The 17299-nt window shown below is 39.8% G+C and overlaps 1 protein-coding gene across 1 annotated transcript in view; it reads left to right on the top strand.

The window, feature by feature from the left end:
- Positions 1 to 11640, top strand: part of LOC120527904 (cytochrome P450 2B4-like) — a 48119-nt gene extending 36479 nt beyond the window's left edge. The window contains exons 7-9 of the mRNA XM_039751847.1: positions 3864 to 4051; positions 4549 to 4690; positions 11417 to 11640. Coding sequence (XP_039607781.1) covers positions 3864 to 4051; positions 4549 to 4690; positions 11417 to 11616 — 530 coding nt within the window. The 3' untranslated portion in view covers positions 11617 to 11640. The remainder of the gene's footprint in view (positions 1 to 3863; positions 4052 to 4548; positions 4691 to 11416) is intronic.
- Positions 11641 to 17299: the final 5659 nt, after the last annotated feature.

Here is a 17299-nt window from a genome sequence, read left to right as displayed (position 1 = left end):
AGCCATTCTATATTTTAAATCAGACAAATTCTTGCTTTTCATATTTGTAATTTTCTTGCTTTCTTTGCATCAAACTCCTTGACCAGATCACTAAAATGCAGTTTCTAAACCAAATCACTCTCCAGTGACATCAGAGTCAAATGATTCAGTCTTTCCCGTCCCACTGTGGACCTGAGCCTATTCCTCACTAGCCTAAGGTTGGAGAAAGATCACCCTCTGCTTGCAATGTCAGGTAAAGCCTAAAAGCAGTGTCTATATTTGGGAAGATGTTCTGTAAGTGTTTTTGTCTAAAAAACTGTTAAAGCTCTTGAGTGGATGAAATGCCTTCAGTGCTTATGAATTCTCTGATCTGGACCATATGCTAACCGCTGTGCCTCAAACAAAAAAAGATGCAAACTGAACAATAACTGCAAACAAAATGCAAAAAAATGACCACAGACAAGCAATAAGTGAAAATGTTTCTCTCTCTGTGTCTTTTATCACTAGTAACGGCCTGTGAATCAAGGGATCAGTGTTATTGTTATGCTTAGTCTCTGTTATTATTTTGTAGCTTTTCCTGGGCAGATTTTCAATAAGTATCAGTCCAAATAGGGATTTTGAACTTGAAGGAATCTAAAAATAACATTGGTTTTTCATTTAAAGGCTATTTCACATTATGCTGCTTTTCCATCAGTTTTTTTCCGTCATCTTAGCAAGTTGGAGACAGTTGTCAGTGCGGTCCCCTATACCAGACATTTAATATGACATACCCAGCGACCCCAGGAGAGCATTTGTCCGGGCTAAGCCCCAATTATATCATCTCAAGTCCACCTGTACTGTTGGGCTTGAGTTTCTTTTTGCATTCAATTTCATATTATACATTTTATTGTTTTAAAATGTTAATGTTTTTTGTATTTTTTGTTTTAAAGCTAATCATTTTTATTATTTTACATACATTTCTTATTACTTTTGATCACTTGTGGAAGTTCTCCACTTCTGTTGCGGGCATTACACTAGTGTTATTTAATGCATTAGTCCTGCTGTGAAAATGTTTTTTTGGGGCCTTTGTCTACTATGCCTTTGCTAAAATCCAAGCAAAATTCTTCCATTACCAGTCCTGCTTAATCCATTTTAGGTTTATGGAGGCTTGACACTTAACCTGATAACACTCAATGCAGTACAATGCAATGCAGAAATCTCCACAGAATAGAAACCAGTGGTTAATTTAGCAAAATCTATTTAGAACTGGCATTGGGCTTCAATTAAGAAAGTATACAATGAAAACACATGAACTACACATTAAAGCCAGTTACGCAAATATATCCCACAGCAGGCAAATGCTTTCTGGGAATGTGAGAATTTTTGCAAGTTCTTTCATTAAAGTGCAAACCAGGAATGAGACAGAAAACAAAAAATGGTTCAGAACTGGGAGATCGGTAAATGCCGAAACAATAACACCAAAGATCAAGATGAAAATCAAGGTTAGTAGAGCAGAATGGAAGTCAGGAATTCAAGAGATCAATTCAGAAAGCAAGAAATATTTGAAATAGGTTTTACAAAGGTATTTTTCTTTATCCACAGCTCAGATAAAGACACAGTGAAGTGGGCAATTATTTCAACCCACAGCTGCAATTACTAGCAGATGTTTAACCTGGGTGCCATGTGCCCCCTACCAAGAGAAAGGTTGCCCTGGCAAATGAAACAAGCTGTAATGCACTGAAGACACATGAGACAGCCCACAGAAGAAGAAGAAGTAAAATTAAACAAAAATGGCACACGCGCCGCATATACAGTACATATCCCTCAACAGTAGCCACAGTGGTGGCATTAAGAAAAGAAAATTATGGTATATATAGAAGAATATGTTTAACTTGTTTTTGAATGCAGCTTTCATCTCTCAAAAACACACACATATATGACAATATATATTTATTTTATATATTTATTTAATTTATAGTTTTTATATAGTGAAATTGTCACTAATACTTACATTCAGCCAAAGCTCAGTTTTTCAGGTGTCTGTTTTACTAAATCATAAAATAATTATTAACAAGTTATGCAGAATCATATTGTTTGTACATTTTTCGGGTTAAGCAAGGCTGATGTTTTGAGGTAAAGTAGTAATTTCTGGTTAAGAATACAGAAATGTCTACAACAACATTTATTTATATAGCACATTTTCATACAAAAAAAATGTAGCTCAAAGTGCTTTACAAAATGAAGAATAGAAAAATAGAAGACACAATAAAAAATAGAAATAAGTCAACATTAATTAACATAGAATAAGTAAGGTCCGATGGCCAGGGTGGACAGAAAAAAAAAAAAACTCCAGAGGCTGGAGAAAAAGAAATAAAATCTGTAGGGATTCCAGACCAAGAGACCGCCCAGTCCCCTCTAGGTTTGGAAGGAAGAACCTTCGAGGTCAGGTAGTAAAACTCAGTGATCACTGGAGAGTGGGGACATGTTGTGTGTTAATGAGCACATTTAAGTAAGAATTTCGCTGTACTCCACATATTACAATATTGACCATATAAAGCTATAAATCTATAATATTATCATGCTTTAGATTGTACGAGACAGTCAAGTACCATAATATATTATACCAGTAACAGCATACTGCACGATAACGTGCAGCAAATACACTTGACTTGAGCATTCCTAGTTTTCCTACTCTTTCTCTGTATGTTTAGCATTCGTTTGCTCAGAGGTTGATGTGCTTGCTGCTTCCTGAGCAGCTCTTGTTTTCTCCACCCTAGCAGCCCGCTTCTTCTCTTCTTTTGTCTGCATCTTTTCATGTTAAAAATGATTAAGTCAGTGTTTGTGTTGCAATTACTTAGTACATTTTCCTTAATTTTTCACTTAAGTTGGCACTTAAGCCTTCAATCTGCCTCAAGAATGATTGAAGATATGAAAAGGTGATGGCAAAAGTGGTAGGGAATGAGAACAGCGCCCTTATGCATGCGCCGTACGGCCACCCTGCTGGCCACTGGCAAGAGCTGATTCTACAATAAAATAAAATAAATATAAAAAGAGGAATTACCTTGAAGGTCAATGATCCTTATGTATCATTAGTAGTATTTCAGATTCAGTTTTAAAGGACACAGGTAACCAATGTAACAATTGCTTAGATGTTGTTTTTCTACTTAAGATTCTTGCTGCTGCATTCTGAACTATTTAAAACCAAATTATTTCTTTCTTAGGCTGTCCAATTAAGTGTGCATTACAGTAATATAGTCTACTAAATACAAAAACATGAATTAATTTGCCAGCATCCTGCAGTGTTAAGAGGTCCTTTTGCAATGTTCCTAAAGTGAAAAAATGCGGTCCTTGTAATCTGGTTAATGTGTGATTTAACGTTGAGGTCAGAGTCTATGATTATACCTAAATTCTTTTATGTCCACATTGACTTTTAATGCTAAGGGGTGAAGTTTATTTTTAATACCCTCATTATTTCCAATTTTGGTGACTACTACAAGTTCTGTTTTTTCCCTATTTAGCTTGAGAAAGTTAGTACTCATCCACTCAGAAATTCTAGTTAGACATTGAATCAGAGAATTCAGATTATCAGGGTTATTGGGTACTATACATAAGTAAAACTGCATGTCATTGGGATAGCTGTAGTAGTTCACCTTGTGTTCTGAGTTAATCGAGTATAAGCATGTAGATTGAAAAAAGCAGTGGACCCAATATAGATCCTCGTGACACATGTATTTAATATATATATATATATATATATATATATATATATATATATATATATATATATATATATATATTATATTATATATATATATATATATATATATATATATATATATATATATATATATATATATATATATATATACAGATATTTAATAAATTTTACTCTTTCCTGATATCAGAGAAGTGCTTCCAGGAGATTATTTCTAAGGTTGGGTTTAACCGGCTCCCCTCGTATGAGGACAGGATTAACTTGCCATTTGTTGAGGCTACTATCAATGAGATTCAACGTATGGGAAACATTGCTCCCTTTGGAGTGCCACGGGAAGTGACAAAAGATACTGAATTGCGAGGCTACTTCCTTCCCAAGGTGAGATGTTTGGTTCAAGGAATCAAAAACCTTATAAGCAAATGATCTAATTGCGGAATATTTTATTTTCATGGTATTAGGAAGAGTGTTTCCTCACTGACAAAGACAGCCATTATCTAGCCCTCTCTCCCTGAACAGTTAATCACTTTCTTAGTCCCAGTCCTACAGTATATACATTTTAAACTCTAAATCGCAATGTGGAATATAATTAATTAAATTACAGTGTGCCATTAAAATTCAGTATTGTCAATGGGAATCATAAGTATCAAAGTAAATGTGTATCATTTTTTTCATGCTTTCTTTGGGAAATAATATGTGCAGGTATATCCCCGTTGCAAACAAATTCCATCTAAGCATTTTACATTTTACCTAAAATATGGTGTTTGTGATGAAAATGCTAGGCAGATGATAATTTTGCATGTAAAAGAAATTGCATATTTTTGTTCTTGCGAATGTTTCCCTGAAACAAAATATAAAATATGTTTACTCTTACCTAGGGGACCCAGGTGTTTATTAACCTGTCTTCAGTTTTTTATGACAAATCAATCTGGAAGTTTCCAGACCAGTTTAACCCAGAGAATTTTCTGGATGATGAAGGGAATTTCTACAGGCCAGAACTGTTCATTCCTTTTTCTGCAGGTAAGTAGATTTACATTTGAATGTGTCAATGGTTAAGGTAAAGTGACTGATAACATAATCTGTACTGCAAGCACAATTTGTCCCATTGCAAATAAGGTGCAGTTACTGTGTATGTTACATGTAGTTATATTGCATTATTATATTGTATTTCTGAGGTAGAAATGGCAGATTGGCCATCGAGCACTGTGAAGAGGATTAGTGATGTTCTGTTTTGTATGTTGCATTTTCCCTATTTTGAAGTTGAGACAATTTTTTGAAATAAAATTAGAGAAATATTTACAAATGCAGGGGTGGGACAGTGGTGCAGTGTTAGTCCTCCACAGTAAGGAGACCAAGTTTGATGTCCTTGGTCCTCACTAAATGGAATTTGCATGTTCTCCACGTGTCCGTGTGGGTTTCCTCCCACATTTTAAAGACCTGCAGGTTAGGTGAACTGGTGATGCTAAACTGAACGTGTGTGTCATAAATGTGTGTCTGTCTGTTCACCCTTATTATGTACTGGCACTCTGTCTAGAGACTGTTCCTGCCTTGCACCATATGCTTGCTGGGATAGGCTCCTGCTCCTCATCACCCTGCTCATAATAAAGCGGGTTTAGAAGATGGATGGATTTATTAAAGTTTATGCACAGGCATGCAAAAAAAAATCCTGAACAATACAATCACATAACAGTAAGAATAGGATAAAACACAACTTGGAATGAAATTCCCCACCACATAAGAGTGTTCCTCATCTAAACTTCCTGTCTTCCCAAACTAGCAAGTTAGAATAAGATAGATGAGCAAGTCAAACCAAGCTTTGTAAAAACCTGTGCTATGACAAAATTATACGTGCGCACTACTTCAGCAAATAAAAAAAGGATTGTTTTTGGTCTACTATCCTGTCATACTCTCTACCAAACACCTGGTTAACAAGCTTGTTTCCTCCTTAAATACATATCACGGAAGGTTATGTTATTATAAACCACTGCAAATGAAATTAAAGTACATTTTTAAATTTTCACCATCAATCACCATCAAATGTCGATTTTCAGTCAAAACACAAACACAAGATAACAAGTAAATCTTTACTACATTTAAGTGACTTTAAGAGATACATTTAAATGATTGATTACAGCTTGCAAATGAAATAAAGTTATTAGTTAACATAAAGTAACCTGTTTAATCCAATTCAGGGTAATGGAGGGCCAAAGCTAATCCTGGTAGCTTGTAAACGTACAGGAATCTGATCAAAATGTAAAACTGTGAACTAAATACACATGATAACATCAATAGATAGTAAAAAGTAATAGGGATCTTAGAAAATGTAGCAGTGAATCAGTTTTAAACTATTACCTAAACTGTACATCACAAATAAGAGATAGGGATGAACCAATCCTACTGTATATTCTGGATTACACAGGTACTGATACTGACCTTAATAAATGGATTATGTATCGTCCAGACATGACTGATCCATAATTGGTGCTGTTTTTCTGGACTTAGCCCCACATTCATCTGGCCCTGTATGTGACACCAGGGTAAATGAAACAAATGCAAAACTGTTACACTTAAAGGTCAGTCGTTTCCCATTAATATGCTATATCCCATACTTTTCTACCACTCTCATTGTCTTTACAGCCTGAATGTGCAATCACTGCACAGCTCACCTTGGGGAGAGGAGGGCTAGGTTGTCATTCAGTACCTAAGATTGTCTCAGATTTACATTACAGACTTTTATTCAGTAAAAATTGTGGAAGTTTAGTTTTCGAATTAATGTACAGTCTGTTTTTCTCCATATGCCAGTTACTCATTATAGGAGTCTGTAGATGAACTGAAATACATTTAGGCCTGTTTTTATATTAAAGGGACATCCACATCATTGTCCAGTCAGATTTCTAAAATCCAGAAAAATTATGTGGCAGACTAGTCCATTTTGCCAAAATTTAATTGCAACAACTCAAAATTGTACGCAGCACTTTGTATGGCCCCTGTGTTCTTGTATACATGCCTGACAACATCGGTGCATGCTTCTAATGAGATGACAGATGGTGTTGTGGGGGATCTCCTCCCAGATCTGGACCAGGGCATCACTGAGCTCCTGGACAGTCTGAGGTGCAACCTGGTGGCATTGGATGGACCAAAACATAATGTCCCAGAGGTGTTCTATTGGATTTAGGTCAGGAAAGTGTGGTGGCCAGTCAATGGTATCAAGTCCTTCATCCTCCAGGAACTGCCTGCATACTCTCACCACATGAGGCCAGGAATTGTCGTGCACCAGGAGCCACTGTACCAGCATAGGGTCTGACAATGGGTCCAAGGATTTCATCCTGATACCTAATGGCAGCCAAGGTGCCTTTGTCAAGCCTGTAGCGGTCTGTGTGATCCTCCATGGATATGCCTCCCCAGACAATCATTAACCCACCACCAAACTGCTCATGCTGAATAATGTTACAGGCAGCATAATGTTCTCCATGGCTTTTCCAGACCCTTTCACTTCTGTCACGTGCTCAGGGTGAACCTGCTCTCATCTGTAAAAAGCACAGGGCACCAGTGGTGCATCTGCCAATTCTGGTATTCTATGGCGAATGCCAATCGAGCTGCATGCTGCTGGGCAGTGAGCTCAGGGCCCATTAGAGGACATGGAGCCCTTGGGTCACCCTCATGAAGTCTTTCTGGTTGTTTGGTCAGAGACATTCACACCAGTCGCCTGCTGGAGGTCATTTTGAAGGGCTCTGGCAGTGCTCATCCTGTTCCTCCTTGCCCAAAGGAGCAGATACTGGTCCTGCTGATGGGTTATGGACCTTCTATGGCCCTCTCCAGCTCTCCTAGAGAAACTGCTTGTCTCCTAGAATCTCCTCCATGCCCTTGAGACTGTGCAGGGAGACACAGCAAACCTTCTGGCAATGACACGTATTGATGTGCCATCTTGGAGAAGTTGGACTACCTGTGCAACCTCTGTAGGGTCCAGGTATCGCCTCATGCTACCAGTAGTGACACTGACTGTAGCCAAATGCAAAACTAGTGAAGAAACAGTCAGAAAAGATGAGGAGGGAAAAATGTCAGTGGCCTCCACCTGTTAAACCATTCCTGTTTTGGGGGTCATCTCATTGTTGCCCCTCTAGTGCATCTGTTGTTAATTTCATTAACACCACAGAAGCTGAAACTGATTAACAACCCCCTCTGCTACTTAACTGACCAGATTAATATCCCATAAGTTTCATTGACTTTATGCTATACTCTGATTAAAAAGTGTTCCTTTAATTCTTTTGAGCAGTATATTTGCGGGTGAAGGACTGTGCTTATGCAAACAAAGTTGAGATGGTCAGGGCTAGACTAGTGTTTGGCACAAACTCAGCGAAAGTGCGAGAGAAACTTTTAAGTGCCGGGTCTTAGCTAACATTAAATAAAGCCGTGGACATCACAAGATCGCATGAGAGAGCACAAGCACAGCTGAGAACCTTCGATGCTTGTACTCCGAGCGGCTCACGTGAACTGACTGTGAACGCAGTACGCAGAGAACAAGTAAGAGCTCCAAAGAGCGCTGAACAAAAACGCATTACACAATTGACAAAGCAGCAAAAGAATATGAAGCGAGTGACGCATACAAGCATATTCATAAGTGCAGCTACTGTGGAAACAAAGCATGGTGTAAACCTTAAGTTTAAATTAAGTTCATAGACAGGCTGCCGCTGGCGTTTGTCATGCTTACGAATACGATATTCGCAAGATACAAGTTTAATGAGAAGACGCAGGGTATAAACGAGACTTTTGATCACTTTGTAACGGAGTTAAAATTGCTGGTGAAGGACTGCTTATGCAAACGAATAGGAAAGCAAGGAGTAAAGCTTAACTTTGCATCTGGCGTTTGTCATGCCTAAGACGAATACGATATTTACGAGATACAAGTTTAATGAGAGGACGCAGGGTATAAACGAGACTTTTCATCACTTTGTAACAGAGTTAAAATTGCTGGTGAAGGACTGTGCTTATGCAAACGAAGATGAGATGGTCAGGGATAGAATAGTGTTTGGCACAAACCCAGCAAAAGTGCGAGAGAAACTTTTAAGTGCCGGATCTGAGCTAACATTAAATAAAGCCGTGGATATTGCAAGATCGCACGAGATAGCACAGGCACAGCTGAGAACCTTCGATGCATGTGCTCCGAGCGGCTCACATGAACTGATTTTGCAGGATTGGGAAAGATAAACCCATGCATGCAGTGTGTGATGTCTCAGATAAGGAGGAAGACAAGCTGCTTATTGATGCAGTAGGAAAGGAACAACCCTCTGACGCTGAACAAGCCTTTGTACACATATCAATAGGAAAGCAAGGTGTAAAGCTTAAGTTTAAATTACGTTCATAGACATGCTGCCGCTAAATATTTGCAGGCAAATCCACAACTTAATAATGCCTGTTAAACATCTTAGATTCAGGAGTACCGATTTGAGCAGTGATCACTTCGATAAATGAAACCTGTTATCTTTACAATGGTTGACAACGAAGAGGAGATGGTCAGGGATAGACTAGACAAACACAGAATGTAACTTGAACACAACACATCCTCCAAATACGAACCTGATTGAAAGAAATAATGATAATCAAGTCCTTGATGACAGCAACACTCATAACAGTCACAAACCAATTACATTGACAACCATGTTACGTTATTTTTAAAATATTTCCTTTTCTTATGCAGGATTCCTTCCATACATACATACATACATACATAAGGAAATGTGTGTGTGTGTACATCTATAACTTTGTTTACTGTACTGTGCTTTTGTTTCTCTCTCCGTCCTGTAATGCTGTGAACTTGGCTGCATTCTACACCCATTCACTATGTATGTTGAGTGCCTTATTATTACTTTTTCTGTGGATTGTGCTCCTTCTTACTGAAAATAAACATCGATTAGAGGCTGCCAATTGAGTTATTTATAATCTGGTTTTCATGGAGCTCAGCATTTTTCACTATAACATTATCACTGTCAGCCATGAGATTTATTGCAAAGTTGTAGCAACTAGTAAATAATTTGCCTTTTACGCATATATATATATATATATATATATATATATATATATATATATATATATATATTGTGGAGGATTGCCGGCTTTCCATGCCGGTCCGCACCCCCAGGCCGCCAGGAGGAGCTCTCCCGCCAGCAGGATCATGCCCCGAGGTCCAGCAGGGCATTATGGACCTTGTAGTATTTTACACAACCCTGCTGGATACCTTGGGGGCCATCAGGAGTCGCTGTGGGGGGGCTTATGGGCTCTTTCATGCCCTATGACCCGGGAGTACGTCATGGTCACGTGACAGGAACTAACAACGTGCTCCCGGGTTAAAGAAAAGGACTGATTGCCCTGACCCGGAAGGAGTAAGGAACTATGGACTGTCGGGACAGGAATACCTCCGGGTCAGGGGCTATAAAAGGACGGTGCCTCAGTCCAGACACTGAGCTGAGCTGGGTGGTAGGAGGGCAACGCGTCTGGGAGTGGAGGATTATTGATTGGTTATTGTATTGTGGTTTATGAATAGTGTGGAGTGGAGGGTGCTTGGTGCACATTATTATAATAAATATAATTATTGTAGCACTTTTACCAGGTGTTTGGTGTGGTACCTAAGGGTTCAAGGGAGCACTACTGCCCCCTACTGCGACAATATATATATATATATATATATATTATTCAAACTTTATAAAATGCAATGTAGGTGCACACAGGTAAGCAGTACAAGTTCCCTGGAAAGCAACTATATAGTGTTGGCTATGTTGGAAAATGTTTTTGTCAATCTAGCACCACAGTTTCTTAACCTCACAAGCTTGTCTGTCAGTTCCTCTTCTCTATCCTTTTCTTATACACTTCTTTGCTGTCAGTTTTCTCAGATTTAATGTTTTATAGGTTATGAGATGGGAGTTGAGGAAAACTTAATTATATTTTATTATATTAATTAATTATATTTTTGTGCTACAGAAACAAAAGCTCTTTGTGATGCATCAATGGCATTGTTTCACATTCTTCTGCAGTAAAAAGTGCAGCAAATAATGAATGACAAGCATATCACTCAGCACAGAGTTCACACTTTGTAACTTTGTAAGTTTACTACACAATCATGTGGAGACCCATAGTTTAAGAACCACTACTGTAGTGTATTGAAATAGGCAGGAAGGGTTTACCACCCCACAGAGTCTACAGCACTTTGGAGAGCAGAATGAACAGCTGAACACACGGTCTTTCAAAACGTCTGTTCATTTCTGATACCAAAATTCCCAAAATTCTTTTGCCATATTGTTTGGTACTTTTTAAGTACATGCATACCACACAAACCTAATTACAATATAGTGAAAATGCATAATTAAAATTAGACAGTAAGTTCTGGAATCATAAGTAAACAATAATTGTGCGACTTGTTCTCAGGTATGATTCAGTGATTCACTTTGGGAGCTTCTGGTAGCAATAACTGGTGTACCAATCCTGGAGACTACATTTTAAATAACCAAACACAACCAAGGCGCAATGCCTGTAAAAATCTGTCTTAATCCATCTTAAGACTGAACTGTTTTCCTGACAAAAATTCATTGTGGTACCATGCTTATGCTTTTTTTGCTTTGTGGTGCTATATTGATGTTTCTAGTTATGTTTGCTCAAGCTTTGTATTGTGTCTTCAGAATCTTTATATAAAATCAACCATTGGAGTGGCTTATTTTTCCATATTATATAATCCTCTTATTTTGTTGATTCTGACAGGAATGCGAATGTGTCCAGGAGAGCAGCTTGCCCGTGTGGAGCTTTTTATCTTCTTCAGCAGTCTTCTCCAGCACCTCAAGTTCTGCTGGCCAGATGGTGCCTCCCCACCAGACCTAGAAGGCATTGTGGGTTTGAGCCATAGCCCTAAACCGTTTAAGCTGCTGTGTCAAACTCGAGACTGGAAGAAGACACCTCAATAAAAGGAATTCTTTCCTGCAATTTTATATTTTTAATTTTGTTGTTAACATTTAAAATCTCAAGATGTCATGTAAGAAATATTGATAGGGTGCACAGTCAAATAATCTTGTGGACAGGAAGTTCACAGGAAGTGAATTTTAAGACAGAAGCAAGGAATAAAGTGTTCAGACAAAGTGTTCTGGGAATCTGGGTGAAACTACAGAGTCGTGCAGTTAAATGGAAGACCCTGACAACTTTTTGAAGTTGAGATAGTAAGACTTTAACTAACCAAATAACTTTGATGGACTAAATAGGCAGCCCTCATCTGTCCAACTTCTGATGTTCTTCTTATATATATATATATATATATATATATTGTGGACGCTGGCCCGGACACAGACAGGCAGACATGTTGTTCATCACCCAACACACTGTTTATTTACAAATATTTACAAACTTTGTGCACTCACAACCCCAGTGCCTCTTGCACCGATTCCCCCACAGTCTCTGTGCCTTGCTCTCCTGGCCGCCTCCAGCCCTCACTCCAGCTCCGTCCTCTTCCACCCGACTTCTGCCAATGACTGGAGGGAGGCGGCCCCTTATATACAGCTCCCGGATGAGCACCAGGTGTTCCCGGCATTCCTCCCTTGGCCACGCCCCAGCGTTGGGGAAGTGCCGGCAGCTCTCCGGGTGTCTCCCAAAGTCTTCCCCCCAGCACTTCCTGGTGTGGCGGAAGTGTTGGGCTCTCTGGATATTTAGGCACTGGGGCGGCGCCTGGCGGTGGCCACGGGTTCCTACAGGGCTGGGCTTCCAAGCCCTGTACCCGAGGCCCCCAGCATAACCAGGACGGACGCCCCCTCTCGGTCTGGAGGAGGCACAAGCCCTCCTCCGGTCCTCCTGGGCGTCCCGGCCGGGTACCACATGTGATATTCAGGCACCAGGGCGATGCCTGGCGGTGGCCACGGGTCCCTACAGGGCTGGGCTTCCAAGCCCTTTACCCGAGGCCCCCAACATAACCAGGGCGGACGCCCCCTCTTGGTCTGGAGGAGGCACAAGCCCCGGCCGGGGACCACAATATATATATATATATACAGTGGAACCTCTAGATACTATCACCTCTGTATACGAGAAAGTCAAGATAAGAGGAAAGTATGAGCGAAAAATTCGGATCTAAATACGAGCATTGCCTCGCGTAACGAGCCACGAGCCAGGCTGTGGTTATGCGTGACGCGTTTCCCAATCCGCCTTGACTCGGGGATTCACCCAAGCTGACGCTGCCAGGCCGTCAGCTCACTCAGTGTTCCTTGCTCTCCCGTAGCGTGAGGATCTACGCGTTTGTGCGCTTGTGATTTTATTGTTTCGCTGTAGCAGTTCTCCGTATAAGCGTATCCAAAAATATTGCGGACATGCAGACGGAGAATAGGAGACGATTGCCCTCAAGAGGAGTACTAGGGTGTTGTACCGTGTTAGCCATTATGAATGTAGAGAAAAGCCAAGCAAAATGACACCTTATATTGGCTAACTAAAAAGATTACAATATGCAAGCTTTGATTACATCTTGCCTGAAGAAGGGGCCTGAGTTGCCTCGAAAGCTTGCATATTGTAATCTTTTTAGTTAGCCGATAAAAGGTGTCAATTTGCTTAGCTTTTCTCTACCCTCTAGAGGAGAGAGAAAGAGAGAGGCGAGCGAGTGAGCAAGCAAGAGAGATAAGGAGAGAGAGAGAGGGGGGTGCGCAAGTGAGCAAGCAAGAGAGATAAGGAGAGGGAGACGCGCACGAGAGAGAAGAACCATCAGCTCAGTTATGATCACATGACGCTCAGCAGACAAAGTTTATCCACACTTATTTATCAGTGTTATTTGTTAGGAAAATTGATTTTTATGTTGATATTTTTGGGGGTGCGGAACGGATTAACTGGATTTCCATTATTTTCAATGGGGAAGTTTTGTTCTAGATACAAGAAATTCGCTATACAAGCTCAGTGCTGGAACGAATTAAACTCGTATCTAGACGTTCCACTGTATATATATATATATATATATATAAAATACAATATGATGAAGTGGAAAAGGCAAGAGGGGATTTGGAGACTTCTGTGAATAAGATATACTAAAAAAGAGAACATATTACAAAAGCACTGTACAGTTTAATTCCTAAAATATATACTTAAATAGTTCCTTAATGTAACATTATTTGGCATGAATATTGCTTTATATGCCTCTGCATAAGAATAGCTGTGGATGCAAAATGAACTGTAGCTTGAAGGCTGTCCTGTCAAGTGCTACTCCTTTACAATTATTGTTGGAGCTTCAGGTCCTCTTTAGATCCTCTTTAGCAAGTTTTTGAGATGTGCACGGAAATATTAGAAATGTCAAAGCAGAAGCCTTTATTCACATCCTGTTCTGTTTATGAAGTACATTTGATTGTAATTTGAAATTATAGCTGCAGACACAAATGTGTAGGCTAAATGATGAACCTTGATTTTTAAAAGGTGAATCAAAAGCCTTTTGGCATGACCTTTGGGGGTCAGAGTGCAGGGTCAGTGCCTCTAGAGCAATTTTCAGGTTAAAGACATTGCCCAAGGACCCAATGGAGTACGATCCTTTCTGAAAGTAATTGGATTTGAACCAGCAACCTTGAAGATACTAGTGCAGCTCCTGAGCCACAACTTCGCTTAATAGTATTGTGAGCGCTGAAGTCGAAAACAACGGAAGAACTTAAACCCAATTAAAGTAAAAATAATTTCTTTATTCTTAATTCTTGGTGAGTAGAGAGAATGTGAGACTGACTCTTTCCAACTAAGTCAACTGATTTGGATTTTGGCAGAATATCTAAAGTAAACCTGTTCTCTCTTTTATATCCTAGAAAAGAAAAAAAAAACCCTAGCAGTTCATTCTGAGGTTATACATAGCTTAGGTTAAATCTTAATTTATGATATACTGGAATGTTCTTAAAACCTGAAACAAACAGCCATTTGCATTCCTAAGGAATACACCCTTCTAATTATACACACTTAGAATCAATTTAAACATTCTTATAGTCCATAAAGATCTTACATTCTTCACAGGGTCTTCTGATAGTATCAGAGGTCAGCCTTTCCTATAAATGATAAAAGTTAGTCCCTTTTCCTTTTCTGCATAAATCAGGAATAAATCATATAGCTCTCTGCAGCATGATCAACTCAAAACACAGTCCTTGATATCTGTGAGTTAAATAATAATGTTTTCTCTTCCTCAGTTCCCCCCTTTGCACATAAAATGTGCAAATGAGAATGATCAGACCCAATCATCGGGAACAATATCATCATATTCAGAAGAGGGAGAAAGTTCCGGAAGCAAAGAGTTGTAATCAGGGTTTTGGGAATTGTCAGCATGAAGAAAATAGGCTTTTGTGAGAGAGGTGTCAATAAGCCTCTGAAGGAGGCCATGAATACAGGGGATGAGGCAGCAACCACAAACCTTGAGATCATGTTGCTGAGCCTTCCAGGGCTGATAACCCCAGTCATAGGTACCTGTATTTGCAAATACCCACTGCCATTTTTCACAATTACTGCCATAATGAATGTAGACAGTAGTCACACACACACATATTTTTTAGCCCTAGTCCATTGTTCATGACTGCCGGTTCCACAAAGGAGCAACAGTACAAAAGTCAATCTGGAGTGAGGTAGTCTTCCCTACTTGGAAAGTTAGTGTGGGAAGGTCCCCATAAGTTTGTTGTCGCATGTTCAAGGGGACAGAAAAAGTTATTAATAATAGGACTAAGAATGTCTTTGCAATGTGAGACGTGGACACGGGCAGGAAGTCCTTCGACTTTAACAGCTTGAGGTGTAGATAATAGCACCTGGAATGGTCCCCTCCAACGAGGTTGATGCCAATGTTTCCTTCGGGTGTCTCTGACCAGTATCCAGGTTCCAAGGGGGATCTGGATCTCCGTTGGTGGGGGACCGGTCCGCCAAGCCTTGTTAACTTGTTCATGGACTTCCTTCAGGGAAGCTCGGAGACCTGCAAGACTAGAGGGAAGATCATTGTCCACAATATGCAGAGTAACATTTCCGATAACCATGCCAACGGGCATGGGGCATCCAGTTAAAATTTCAAATGGTGATAGTCCCAACTGCCGATGTGTTCTTCCTCTCAACCCCATCAAGGCCAGGAGTAGAGCATCTGGCCAGGTTAAGTTTGTCTGCTCACAGATTTTTGCCAATTTTGATTTTAGGGTACCATTGCACCTTTCTACAATACCTCCACTTTGGGGATGGTATTTGCAGTAATGATATACATTTATCTGGAGCCAAGTAGTCAGCTCATTTATTACAGAATTCACAAAGTGGGTTCCGTTATCGGTGTGCAGTTTCTGTGATATTCCCCATCTTGGAATGATTTCTTTTATTAAAGCTGTAGCCACAGTTTTTGCATCTGCATGTTTAGAGAGAAAACTTCCACCCATCAGGAGAACACATCGACAATTACCAAGCAATAATGGTAGCCTTTAGACGGTGTTAACTCAATGAAATCCATTTGGAGGTGTTCCATTGGGTTAGGATTGACGGCGGGGCTTACCTGAGTACCTTTACCTACATTAAACCTTTGGCCTAGTGCGCATCATCAGCAGAATTGTTCAGCATATGTAGAGAAACCTGTGGTTTCCCAATGTCGCTCGACTTCCTGAGTCATAGTGTCTTTTCCTGCATGATCCAGGTCATGTGCGATTTTTGCCATTTCTGGAAAGAAGCTTTTGGGAGGAAAGGTTTGTTTAGTTAATGGATGGATCTAAATTCCTTTCAGAGCTTTATCTGATCCCTCTTTCTGCAACATCTTTATCTCCTTTTCCATTGCTACAGTTTGTAGAGATAATACTGCATCCTTGTGTGACTCTTGTTCCTCCTTCTGTAATAGAAATGAAGAAGTTAGTGGTGAAGTAGGATCCTGGGCTTTCTTTGCCCACATGTCTGCTTGCATTTCCCTCACTTACTGGATTCGTCTTCCCTGTGTGAGCTTGACACTTCACTACCGCAAGCGCACCTGTCAAATGAGATGTTTTTGTCTGTACTAAGATGGAATGTACAGCATGTGGTACCTTAACAGTTAATAAACTCATGAGAACAACATCTGAGCATGCTAATATGGCCTCTGTTATTGCAGAAGCTGCTTTCAAACAGGCCGGGATTGTAGCGGCCACTGGATCCAGTTTTATTTGGTAATTTTTTTTTTTTAGAATAGTATGTGACCGGTCATTGTCTATTTCCTTGTTGTTGAGTTAATACTGCAGTCATACACCCCCCTTTCTCGTCCACAAACAGAGTGAAAGGACGAGACTACCGTAGTCCGAACTCTTAACGCAGGCGCAGACATCAAAATTTAGTTTATATCAGTTAAAGCCTTCTCAGCCTGCTCCGTCCATGAAATTTTATCAGTCAAAACCAAATTAGAAGAGGTCGCTAATTCTTGGAGTGGCTGTGCTTTTCAGCAAAAAAAAAATCTTTTTTAACCCATTGCCGGCAATATCATAACATTCCAAGAACAGACATAACTTGCCGTCTTGCAGACTGTGCACATTCCTCTGAAGTCAAATCATGACTCAGGTATTTCATTTTCTTTCAACCCGTTGCAACTTTTTCCGAACACTTTGTGCCCGATTTCCGCTAGGAAGACCAACAAAGCCTTTGTGTCTTCTTTGCATTATTCCTGAGCCTCAGAACATAAAA

The sequence above is a fragment of the Polypterus senegalus genome, chromosome 1 (assembly GCF_016835505.1).
Source record: "Polypterus senegalus isolate Bchr_013 chromosome 1, ASM1683550v1, whole genome shotgun sequence".
In the NCBI taxonomy this organism is placed as follows: domain Eukaryota; kingdom Metazoa; phylum Chordata; class Cladistia; order Polypteriformes; family Polypteridae; genus Polypterus; species Polypterus senegalus.
This window is presented reverse-complemented; position numbering and strand designations above follow the sequence as displayed.